The following is a 12,931-nucleotide window of genomic DNA, read 5'->3' as shown; positions in this document are numbered from 1 at the left end:
ACGCGAGAGAGCCCTTCACTTACCGCAGCCCAGCAGTTCAGCCCCGTCCCTTGGCCACTAAGACACGTGATATCATTCCCGAAGAAAATAATAAACTGGGTTATTTTTATAAACTTCCCCTGAGGTTTGAGGATGTTGCTAGTAGATGGGGAAACTTATTTTAATTTTAAAAGACCCCGTACCATAATTTATCTGGGGTTTTTATTTTTATTGACTAACTGTTCACTTTGATAAGACAATATTACCCGTAATAATAATTTATAGACTGACACAACTAAAGTACAAGGGCTGAAGCTTATGATGCGTAAATCACTGACTTTATTAACATTTTCGTCCTTTACAAGTACAAATATTCACAATTTTATAAGTAAATAAAACAATTATGTTCACCATGATCAAGTTTTTTATCTTTCCTTACAATATTAAAAAAAAAATTACATATGTGCAAATTTATCAAAATTATGCTAGTATTTTTCTAATAAATTTTCTGGTTTTTCTCAGTCAATTCGCTGTGATTTTGTGTATGGCGCTTGCCGGAAAACGGTAACGAAACATTTTGAATGGGTAATGACGGGGATTGATAGTAAAAGTTTGTATTTCTTAAATTTTTTTACATTTGACAACTCACTAATTCATGTGGGGTCTGCCTACCGTGCAACAGTTACAGGGTACCACGGAATTTTGTCTTTTTCCAACAATTACACTACACTACCCTATATTTATAAGAAAACTGAATAGATACTATAAGTTATAAATTTAGGGTAGTATAGGTCCTTTTCTCTGGATAAAATTATAAAATGACTTTTGAAATTTTTTTAACTGTTATTATTATTATTTATTAATGTCATTATTATTATTATTAAAATTTATTATTTTAATTGTTATGATTGCTTTATCAGTTATCATTATTATTATTATTTATTAATTTTATTACCGTCACTATTTTTAAAATATATTAAATTTATTACTGAATTATTATTGAATTATTATTTTATTAATATTAATAAATTTATTAATCTTATTATTCTAATTATTATATTTATATTAATGTTGTCGTCGTCGTCGTCATCATCATTAAACTTTATAATTTTTTTTTGTTTTGACTATTAAATAATACCACTGTCATTATTATTATTTTGCCTTAATTAAGCATTACATATATTTTAATTATTTTTTTTATTTTTATTAATTATAATAAAAATAAAAAAATAAATTATACTATAATATTATTTTATTATATCATATTATATTTATGTAAAAATAATTATGCAAATAATAATTTAATATAATTAATAATAAATTTAAATAATTTTAGTTTAATTTTAGTACAAAATTAATGCAGTACAGGATAATACCAATTACCAAATGTTGTATAATTTTATTATAATTATTATAATATACTGCTAATGTAATATAATATAATATAATACATGTGCATTACATAATATAATATAATATAACATAATATAGTGTGCCAAACGGACCTTTAACTTTTTTATTGATGATGGTCTAGAGGGATGTAGAGAAAGTAAAAATAATCGTGGTAGATCTTTTACAATGGTTGATTAGCTATCATCACAAAGTTTAGGCTAATACAATAAAAATTAACCAACTACCCTATATTTGAAAGAGCATTTGGAAATCAATAAATTTACTATTCAATTATTTTTAATCAAGAATAAATAATAAATTATCATTACAACAAGATTCACAAGCTCAAATATCTTAAAAAAATGATAATTCTCAACAAATATGAAGCTCAAATGCTTTTGAAATATTCTTAAAAAAATAAACTAACTTCCTTTTATGTTATTCTTTATTTATCTTTCTATAACTTTGTTGGGCTATATATATATTGATATTTTATAGGTCAATTAACATATTGTATGTATAAATAAACTAACATGTCAACTAATGCTAAAAACAAAAATGTAATAAAAGAGTAAAGTTTTGTAATATTAAAATAATAAAATTTTACAACCTAAGACTTTTTACATGTTTCTTATTTTGAAATTTCACCTTTTTATTTTATAATTTTCTAAAGTATCAAGGTTAATAACCTATATTCTTAAAACATATTCAATTTATTTATTTTACATTAAATATATATTATTTATCAAAAAATATTATTTACATTTATCAAATTTTCATATGTTTAAAAATTGTATGTGATATTACATTATTATATTTACACCATCAATTATTTTTATGATCAAATTAAGTCAATGGATCAAACTTTAAAAAATTTAAAACAACAGAAATTATGTAAGTAAATATTTAAAAACTTTTAACTTTTATGATTTTGTAATAAACAGTAGGGACTTAAGTGTTAATAGCCAATTGAACACATCCTGGCCGTTGAACACTTTAACCGTTGATCCATTGGCTGAGTTGAAAAAAGACAAAAAATGGGATACCGTGCAACTGTTGCACGTTAGGCGGACCCATTCATGTGTAGGTCTATTTCAAATATGTTTTTGTTTATAGAGGTTGTTGGAAAATGCTCATGATGCATGTTGAATGGGTAATGATGGGGATGGGCAGTAAAAGTTGCTTGTGTTATTTGAGCTTCCAAAATCCATTAAGGTAGCGTTTACTTTTTGAATTGGATTGGGAATCATGAGGAGTGGGAATCCTAGGATTTGGAGTGTGGAGTGGGAGTGGGAGTAGGTTGTTTACTTACACTAGAATGAGAGTATGGAATAGATATCAGAATCCAATTTATGTGTTTACTTTGTCTTGGATTGGGAGTAAATAGTTTTAAATATCTTATAAATCCTTATTTAAAGAATTATAGTTTTTAATTACAAAACTAATAAAAAAATATATTTAATGAATAATATTTATTTTATTATATTTGTAAATTTATTATAATTATTAATATTCTTAATTATGAACAATAAATTATTAATTTTAATTTTAATATAAAATGAAACCTTATTTTATTTTATTTAATATAATTATATTAAATTTATTATTATATAAAATAATAATATAATATTATTTAGTACAAAATTAATATTTTCTTAGAATAAACTATTTATTATTATTAATATTAAATAAATATAGTACTATTATTTTTAAAATAAATATCATAATATTATATTTATTAATTCTCTATTAATATAATAATATTATTTAAAAATAATTTTAACTTAGAATCAATGCAAATTATTATTTAGTTAAATATAATATTATTATTTAAATAAATATTATTTTATTTTATTTTATTAATTATAAAATATTAAATTAAATTAAATTAAATTAAAAGTGAAAGGTAAAAAGGGGAGAGGTGGGAGTGGATTCCCACTCCCACCTCCCCCAATGGGAGTCCCACTCCCACTCCCCACTCCAAAAATGAGTGGGGCCCACGGAGTGGGATTCCCAATCCGTGGCTATTTTAAGGAAGTAAACGCTGGAGTGGGAGGAATCCACACTCCTCACTCCCACTCCAGCAAGTAAACACAGCCTAAGAGTAAAGGGGAAGAAGAAATGCAAATTGTGTGTGTGTGTGCCGCTTGTGAGCCTTAAATTAATGTGCTAACCAATGGTTATATTGGGAATTTATATATATATATATATTAAGTTTTAAATTTACTTTTTTTAAGATGTTAAAGACATATCATAACTTGATCCTGGTTAAAATATTTGTTTTAATTACTTATGAAATTGTAAATATTTGGAATTGTAAAGGGGGAAAATGTCAAAAAAATATAGGCAGTTCCCCTTACGCATCATACGTTTCAGCCCTTGTACTTTAGTTGTGTCAGTCGCTAAATTATTATCAACATGGGTAATATTGTCTTTTCAAAGTCAACAGTTAGTCAATAAATTTTTTAACTTATGGTACGGGATCGTTTACAGATAAAATAATATGAACCCATGTACTTGCAACAACCTCCAACCTCAGGGGAGGTTTTTAAAAATTACCCTTAATAAACTGTAGCATTTTAGGGTGACCCTTAAAATGTAGGGTAGTGTTGTGTAATTGTATAAAACAGAAAAAATTCAGTGGTGCTGTTAATCTGTTACACGGTAGGCGGACCCTTGTCATGTGCCCTAATATGAGGACTAACTTCAAGTGGTGCATTACTAATCCAAGGCGTGACATTAATACTTGCTTGCCACTTATTATTTGATGGCATTTGCTATAATGTGTACTTGGTAACGGATGTTTAATGCTTCATCAACATTTTGCACGTTGTAACACCACCCATTTTTTGTTTCATCTACGCTTGTGCATTCCTGAGTTGGAACTCCTTTTATTCCTTATAAAACCACAACTATTCATGGACACTCCAAAATTTTTACGTGAGTCACATACAACGTTTAACACTTAGTTACTGTTACGGTTTGAGGTTGTCAATAAGTAATATTACATTTTCGTTACAGCAGCGATTACCAAACGGGCAGGTCGCATAACTGGCTTTCTGTTTCAGCTATCATCAATCATTCAGGTGCATCAACAAAGGATATGGGTCATTACATAATATAAATCAGTCTGCCCAAGGGAACTCAAGGAAAGCAGTTGCAAATGTGTTTGATCGCAGTTACAAAAGCACATAAATATATCACAGAAAACTCATCCAATGGAAATATTACACATTAATTCCAGCTCCAATGGAAGTCCCGCAGCATATCGAAATCCAATGACATAAATCGGCCCCAATAACACCAAACACATCTAGTTGAGTGTTTCCCTAGTGACCCGAATGTTAACAGTAGGAGACTGTATTCGAAAGTTGAGAATTTTACGGCAGAGTGTTTGCAATCTGGCGCCTTGAACACTTCCGTGGCAGTGGTATCTGAACTTGTCCAACACTTTACTATGCCACAGGAAGTACTCCACCAGGCGTACGTCATCTTTTCCGTCAGTAAATGCTTTCATCTTTATTTTTGTCACGCGTTCACTCAAGCAATGGGGCACATTCTCTGTCTCCAGCCAGCCAAGTGCGTGGTCGTTTACGTCGAACCAATCTCCCTGATCAGTTAAAACAGGCAAACCCATGGTTAACATATTGAACCCAGTTCCTGATGACTGCACATGACTGTTGTCTTACTGACCTTTGTTAATATACAGGTACGCAAGTTGTAGGTGGCAGTGAGGATGGTATGCAGACCTTTCCAGCCACTTCGTCGAACCTCAACATCCAAAGAGGTGAGGTTGTCAAACCGACTCAGGGACTGCCTTTCGCATGCCCGCTTAAGTGCCTGCGGTGTAATTGGTTATTAGACAAACAACAACAATAACAACGTACTGTCACTTTCAAGTAACAAATAATTAACCAACTTGAGCCCTTTTGTTGAAATGCAAAATTTGGCCCGATTGTCCAAGGCTTGCTGACATTCCTTAACAGTTCAAGCAAAACAATAGATGTCCGTCGGATGATCAATACAAAATCCTAACAGTCATAACAGATGAAAAAATTGTATATCAATCTCTGTCTACCTATCTCTCTGCAGCGCCGCTCTGTCAAAATAATACTATGTACAAATCACATTCGGATAAATTTATGACAATAGATGTCGTCATTCATCATCCATATGTAACCTACGTTAACAATCTATAAATCATGTCACCTCACCAAGTTCAAACAGCACACAAACCTTTATATCATCTTTTTGTGGTAATTGTTTTGCTACCCTGCAAGGACTCAACCACCACCATTGTTTTTTGTTGGTGAAATTTAGGATCATGTTTCTGACATTCGCAATTTGACAGTGGAAATAATGACATTTTAAACTACTATATAATCCATTTACATGCAATTACTTACTTGCCCAGTTTAAATGTCAAACCAAACTTAAACTAAACTTTATACTAATTGCATGTGTGCGATCACGTTGTTACATTGATACAATATGTCACATTGCAAATGTTACCCCTTATATGGTAGTTTACAACCTCAAATTACCCGGTGCTGTAGATGAATAATTAGATGCTGGTATAGTATGAGAATGCGTACCAGAAGAACGCCACCGGAAAGGATCAGACAAGCTGTTGTCGCGACACCCTCGATGAGGTTGCGAGCACGTTGTGGATCAACTGTATCCGATTCCCAATGTTGAAGATCTAAAGTTGCTTGCTGGATGGATTGCATCTCATGAACCTCGTATTCCATCAACATGTTATCAACAATACGGATTAGTTGGAGATTTGGCGCCATAATGACAGCACGATGGTGGTATGACATCCCTCGCAACGAGGCGAAGAGAACCACAAACGTCAGTGTGTTAAGAGTTGTCGACTGAATGATGAAGTTCGCTGGAGGATCATCTGGTTGTATCAAAACTGTCAGACTGAGTTCCGTCAGTGAAGGGCAACTACAAAACAGCTTCTCTGTGACTCGGTTTTCAGGATGGGTAATATATATTTGAAGAATCTTCAGTTGGGGAAAACACACACCATCCGGAGGATCTGCAAAGCGAAATGCAGTGTGTAGTCGAAGAACTTCAAGCGTCATCGAGCTGTAAACACAACCGGGCAACTGCATGGGTGCGTATTAGATAATATCGATTTCCATCTCCCGAACATTCCGCATTATTGCCTGAGATACCCACAAAGGAAACCGATCCCTACGTATAGCGTTGACACTCCGAAGCGAGAACGTATGTATTGATACGGGGTCCGTTCCAGCCATCACTGATTCTATGAAGTTGTTAAATTCATCCACCAGGTCAGGATTGTCGGCAGCAGCCCCCATGGGACCCCCATCGTCGAAGCAGAGGTTGCGAACTGAGGTCCATGCATGCCTCCATCTTTGCGAAAGACTTGAAGTGGCCACTGCATCTTCGAGTGGCAGAAAAGTTAGGATATTGGACAGCACAGAATCAGGCAATGCACTGATCCTGTCTTCGGGTACTTTTTTTAGCACTCTTCCCCGTCTGATCCGCGGAACCGAACCAGTTGATCTCCTCATCCTGAAGGCAACTCACCCTGGCCTGTGGGACCATTAAATACATTTAAATTCATAATAATTTGCTACAAAAATCAAACCATTTACACAGACGTTATTTAGATGTACAATGCAGGTTGTTAAAATAACAGTTGCACACACATGGTCATAGTTAACATTTATAAATAATTTAAAGGTTTAATTAAGCAGTTACAGTATGAATTGCATTCAAGCATAGATTGAGAACAAATGGAATTTTTATTGACTCGGCCTGAAAATTATATAATCTATTGAGGTCGTTGATTAATCAATTACAATCAGGTGTAGAGAGAAAAAGTAATACAGCCAAAAGTCCAGACATTGCACCAATTAGGTAATCCTTTTAGTATTATTCCCCAACTTAAAACGATATATCCTAAAACCTTATCCTTTGTAAGCATCGCGATGAATTTCCCTAACATATATCCAACACAAGCATTCAGTCTTTAGGTTCAGACTGATTAACAAAGATCCACCATTGCTAACTTATCGTCATGAAAATAAAACAAATATGGCACATTCGCGAATGAACCAAACAATTCACCGAAAGGATAGAAAGTAAAGATCCTTACCTAAGAAGCAATCGTCCCAGCAGCGGAATTTCCTGGTTGGGTGTCTAGTGGATTTGCAGGAGTGTTGTCGATTTGTTAAGTTGCAAAGGGAAAGTCGTCGTGTCCTGTAATCAAGTCCACCACGTCCTTCTGTTGATGTCAAAGTAGAAGGGTTCAGCTGTGTAACGTAATGTTAGGGGCAACAATGGGGAAGAAAAACACAAAAAAAAGTTATGCATTTGTACTGGGAACTGTCGTCGTTATGTAGTGAGTTAATGCTTCTTTTGTTTGGTGGTTATGTTATTGGCCACTGGGCTGTACATTCCCGGGATGTGTGACTATATTGATCATTGTCAGTCTCGAGATTACGGCTTGAGTTCAATCCGTTATGAATCCTTGTGCCGTTGTGGCAACTGGCAACTGCCATGTGAAATTGAAATATTTGCTTCAGACAATTACTCGGTGCTTGAAACAATAATATTGTGGGCCCATTGTTTAGGTCAGTCGGTTTCTCACTTCCCTTGTCTTTCTGGATTTAGCACGTTTGGATGGTCTTTCAGTTCAACCTTTTTCATTGCCTCATTTGTCTCTTGTAGTGCTTGTCAACTTTAGATCCTTCCATACTCGGCCGGACACACAAATATCATTTTTTAGATTGCCTGGGGCCATGGAAGTATGATGACTTCGTTCGGCATGTGCGCAATGTGACTACAAGTTTTTCCATTTTCTAATTATGTCCTTTTATGGTTAATATTATTTAACCATAAGCTTAATATTATATTTGTTCTTTTGTAATTAAATAATAAATAAAAATAAATAAACATAATCAGTAGTTAGGCATAAAAATTGAGCCCATTTTTTAGATTTTTTATTTTTGTTATTTAATATTATTTACACATACAGTTATTATTTAAACTATTGCTTTCATCAAACTAAATAATGCAAAATAATAAAAAAATCATTAGTAACAAGTGTTAACAAATAAAATGATAATTTTAATTTACCCATAGGCTTACAATTATAAATTAGCTTATTTGAAAACTAAATAAAATTAAATGTTAATAGTGTGTTACATATTATAATATATATATATATATATATTTTTTTTTAAATAAAAAACCTCATTTTATTTTAATTTAGTCATGTAGGTGCAATGGCCAAGTCCGAATGTTCATATTTGACATTTTTTTTGCTGCGAGTTTATACATGTTAATATATATGCGCATTAATATTTATATTAAACTCTATGTTTCTCTTTGTACATATTTATTGATATATAAATTTTATATGTTTCTCTTTGTACATTTGTCCCTGCTTTTTTAATCTTGATCTCAAGGTATTATTATGACGATTCTATTTAACTTTAGTTTCGTTCGTGTGTTTTTTTTTTTTATTTATACATTATACCCAATTACTTATTAACTACTTGTCCTTCAGAGGACATTTGCGGACAGACAAAAGAAGCAAAGGAATTTCGAGAACTTCATGTGCATTGAGATAAGCGAATCTAGGGACGAAAGAATTATGCACATGACCTTCTTAATGCAAGTATGAACTTGGTGAAAATTGAGAAACTTTTTTATGTTATTATTATTTAACTCTTTGAACATGGTTTCTAATAATTCGCACATGTGCTTTTGATCAAGTGATCTTTTGTTTTTATAGATCTTTAACATTTTATTTATACTTCTTCTTTCAAGACTTCTGATTTGATTTATTTTATTTTTGCAGCATACTTCTTTATGTTATTCTGAGGACACTACACAATAGAGCTTCAACTTAAGAAGAGTTTAGATGAAGTTGTTGACATTTTGTTTATTTTGTATTGTAAAAAATAATTTATATGTAATACTATAATGTTATTCAATGACTGAAGTGGAATTATTTTCATTATATGTTACCTGTTTTGTAGTTTGTAATTTATGCATTTGTTTGAGAGCTTCGAAATTAATTAAAAAATATATTATGTTACAAAATTTAAATTACTTACAAAAACCTAATTCACAACATGCATCTGCAATTTTTTAAAAAATATGTAATAAAATAGTAGAAGACAACATTTACAGCTTGTGGTTAAAAACTTTTCAGCAACATGCAAATAACTCATGTCTAAAACTGTTTTCGTATGAATGGCTCCACCAATTACCTAACCATGGAATACTACGATACTTTTGATAGTCATATTATGATTAAGGTGCATGATACGATTATATATAGCAAAAGCCACGCGTCCCGAAAGACAAATCGATGCACGCATTGAACAATTGACAAATTTGTAAGTGGACCAATGTACTTAACGCAAATAACGTGATTTTTAACGCAACACAAGAACTTGTTCTAATCACTTCAAAAACGATAGTGGCAACATCCAAGGGATATCTTGTACGTATGCTTCATTGGTCGACCAAAAAAAGGCAACAATACAGTACAAAATATATAAGTCCACATTTTCCCTATGTTCACATATCCTACCAACCAAAGAGGCACACCCCAAATGAAGTTGATTAATGTAACGCTTCCCTATGAACATCGCTTGATGAACTCAAGTGGCGCATTGGGTAGTTCCATCAGCAGTCTCCACCGTAGTTCCAACGCCGTTAGATTGGGATCCATGGCACTGATCGCCTCCCTGCTAGATGTCAACAGCGTTTATACAGACAAAAAAGAAAAGATCAATGCCACTATACATGTTAAAAAATGATGAATTGATTACCCCAACACGTGGGTAAAAAAAACCTATGCAAAAGTACGATAATAACGACAGCCAATTAATTCAAAGCTTTGCAATCACAGAACTGCTTCGAAGAAATTTTTTACCGTGGCCGGAGTTGGATTTACTAGCTTGCATGTGCGCTTCCCATGTCCGTCGGCCTTGCACACCGTACACCTGTACCTTCGCTTCACGCCCACAACTTCGGCACGTGGTATAATGGGTTGTACAGCCGTGGTTGCTGCAGGATTTTGGTCAGAATGGCCCACCGCATCCCTGACCACCGGGACATCCTCTCTAGTATGGCACAACTTTGAGGGGGGCCCAAGTGTTGGAGGGTGAGCAGTGTTAACGGAAAACCGAACTACAACATGGAGACTGCAGCATCCCTTTATGATGGACAAGCGGATAATGTTTTTCAACGCATCGTCTGTGTTGACGTCCACCATCCGACCATCCCACGAGAGAACGACTTTAGGATGGAAATAATGAACCGCAGGAGACTCTCTAGTCTGCAGCACGAGAGCTGCAATATTGCACAATCTGAGAAGAGTGTAGTGCATGGGCCTGATGGATTTAATCATCATTGCTGACCCCATGTACTCCAAGACAAAGGTGAATGGTGGAGGCGTTGTTGCCGTTACCGTCGCCATTTATTGGGGAAACTGAGATGTAGGTGCGAACTAAAAAAAATGACGATCAACTGCGATGTTCGTACTATGTGGTTATGCTAAGGTCATTCGTCAATGGTCGCAATATACACCTTCGTTGATAGTAATACGCATTACAGATAAAAAATTCATCCAACTATTTTGAATTTAGGGGGAATTCTTAACCAACGTAATATCGTCACTTCACTGATGTAAGTAATCCATAAATATATGGGTATTTTATAAGGCCAGTGAGACATAAGAAGGTAATTGTTTCTGTTGTTTCGTTTAAAAATTCCAACCTTCAATTAACTCCCGCCTTTGAAAGAGGCTGGTTATAGGCGACAAAAAACCTTCCTACTGTTTAGATAGCTTGCCGTTGAAGATTTTGCACTGACAAACTGACAGTGACAACTACTATACTGTCTGCAGTGCTTTGATGGTGACTCACGATAACGAAGCTTCCTGTTTGGTGAAATGCGCTGAATGTTATTAATTGCCAATATTCACAGCAGTTGCATTCTGTCAGGGATATATTTTCCAGTCAGTGTCTTCTTGATGAACGAACATGAGGCGGCGGGTTGTTTCCTGTGGATGGCCATGCATTTATGTAGTGGCCGCCGCTGATCGAGGCCGTCTGTCGCACCGATGAAAGGACACGACACGAAGAACATCGCTTCACCCACGTGGCCACGTTGTCACAGAGGATGGCCGTGTTATTAGCCTTTTTTAGTTCACTTTTGGAGTGCATTGAATCGAATTGACTAGCTAAGTGATAACCTGTAAGCTACTGACTGCAGCATCAGCCGTTGGATATGGTTGGATGTGGAGTGAGAAACAAAACTATCAAATGGGATGGTGGGATGAGGGGAGACGTTTGTTACGGAATCTGTACCATAGACAGGTCCACAATAATTATATGTTCGTGCCTCTTTCTTCGATACCCCCAACACGTGGTATGACTTAAGGCCACGACTACAATGGTTCAGGTGCATTAATAGATCAGGTGAATAAAAAATAATAAAAAAATTTACACCGTTCGATGCAAATTCAAAGTAAATCAATGGTTAGATAATCGAAAAAGAAGAAGCAGACAACGGGAGAGAAGTTAAGCGTGGGCCTTATCTAACAAGGGTTGTCAGATTGTTTTACCAATTACCACCGTTAGCTCTGTTTGTGACGGCACCACTGTAGCAAACCGTGGCAGAACAGTAACACTGGTGATGTTAATTTATTATTGTTTTATAAAATATAAATGTAATTAGCTTTTAATATTAATGAGTTTAGGAAATACACATAAATCCAATGACATAATTTATTCCCAAATTAATAATAACATTGGGCACTTATTAATATCTTGTATGATTTGTCAATTTGAAAAAAAAAATCCACAAATATCGATAGTTATCCATATCCATATTAAGCAGCTAAAATTGGATATGGATGAATGTGGATATTATGGATAATTCTAAATATTTACCATCTTTAACTCAAAATAGATTTGTGATTACAATTCCAGTCACAAATTAATCCCAATTACAATTATTATTATGATTTCAATTTCAATTACAATTGCAATTCCACTAAGACACAATTATAAGTTTAACTTCAATTCCAACTACAATTACAATTCCCATTACCATTACAATTTCAATTAAATCATAATTATAACCATTGACTAATTAGATTGATGTACATAAACCATGTTAATATTATTTTAATTTTAATATTAATATTGCGTTTGAAATAAATATGTTATGTATTTATATTATTTCTTTAATAATATTCATATAAAAACACTATAATTAACATTTAGGTAGGTAATCTACCATCTTAACTCTTAGGAAAAGTTTCATTTATCATCCTTTTGGGGCCAAAACTACCCACCTAGTTTTTTTTACGAAAAAATTTCATTTCTAATGATGATAGATTGTTGTTACCATCATCGTCATCATGCAGACTCTTGTGTCGCGGCTACCAACTTATTCATAATTTTCATCTCAATATTAAGTATGAAAGATTTGGGACATTGCATTTTGGAACTTGCGATATACAATTTTTAAGCATTTTTTTAAAATTTATTTA

The 12,931-nt window shown here is 33.4% G+C and overlaps 2 protein-coding genes across 2 annotated transcripts; both read right to left on the bottom strand.

Moving 5' to 3' along the window:
- Nucleotides 1–4,475: 4,475 nt before the first annotated feature.
- Nucleotides 4,476–7,863, bottom strand: LOC127901908 (F-box/FBD/LRR-repeat protein At5g22660-like). Its single transcript, XM_052440072.1, has 4 exons — nt 7,508–7,863; nt 5,967–6,942; nt 5,065–5,211; nt 4,476–4,981 (listed from the first exon to the last, which is right to left on the bottom strand). Exons 2-4 carry the CDS (start codon nt 6,492–6,494, stop codon nt 4,685–4,687), a joined length of 972 nt encoding a protein of 323 aa, XP_052296032.1. The 5' UTR covers nt 6,495–6,942; nt 7,508–7,863; the 3' UTR covers nt 4,476–4,684.
- Nucleotides 7,864–9,811: 1,948 nt separating this feature from the next.
- Nucleotides 9,812–11,397, bottom strand: LOC127901938 (uncharacterized). The gene is made up of 2 exons (XM_052440221.1): nt 10,304–11,397; nt 9,812–10,115 (listed from the first exon to the last, which is right to left on the bottom strand). Exons 1-2 carry the CDS (start codon nt 10,847–10,849, stop codon nt 10,029–10,031), a joined length of 633 nt encoding a protein of 210 aa, XP_052296181.1. The 5' UTR covers nt 10,850–11,397; the 3' UTR covers nt 9,812–10,028.
- Nucleotides 11,398–12,931: the final 1,534 nt, after the last annotated feature.

Source organism: Citrus sinensis, chromosome 4 (assembly GCF_022201045.2).
Source record: "Citrus sinensis cultivar Valencia sweet orange chromosome 4, DVS_A1.0, whole genome shotgun sequence".
Taxonomy (NCBI): Eukaryota; Viridiplantae; Streptophyta; class Magnoliopsida; order Sapindales; family Rutaceae; genus Citrus; species Citrus sinensis.
This window is presented reverse-complemented; position numbering and strand designations above follow the sequence as displayed.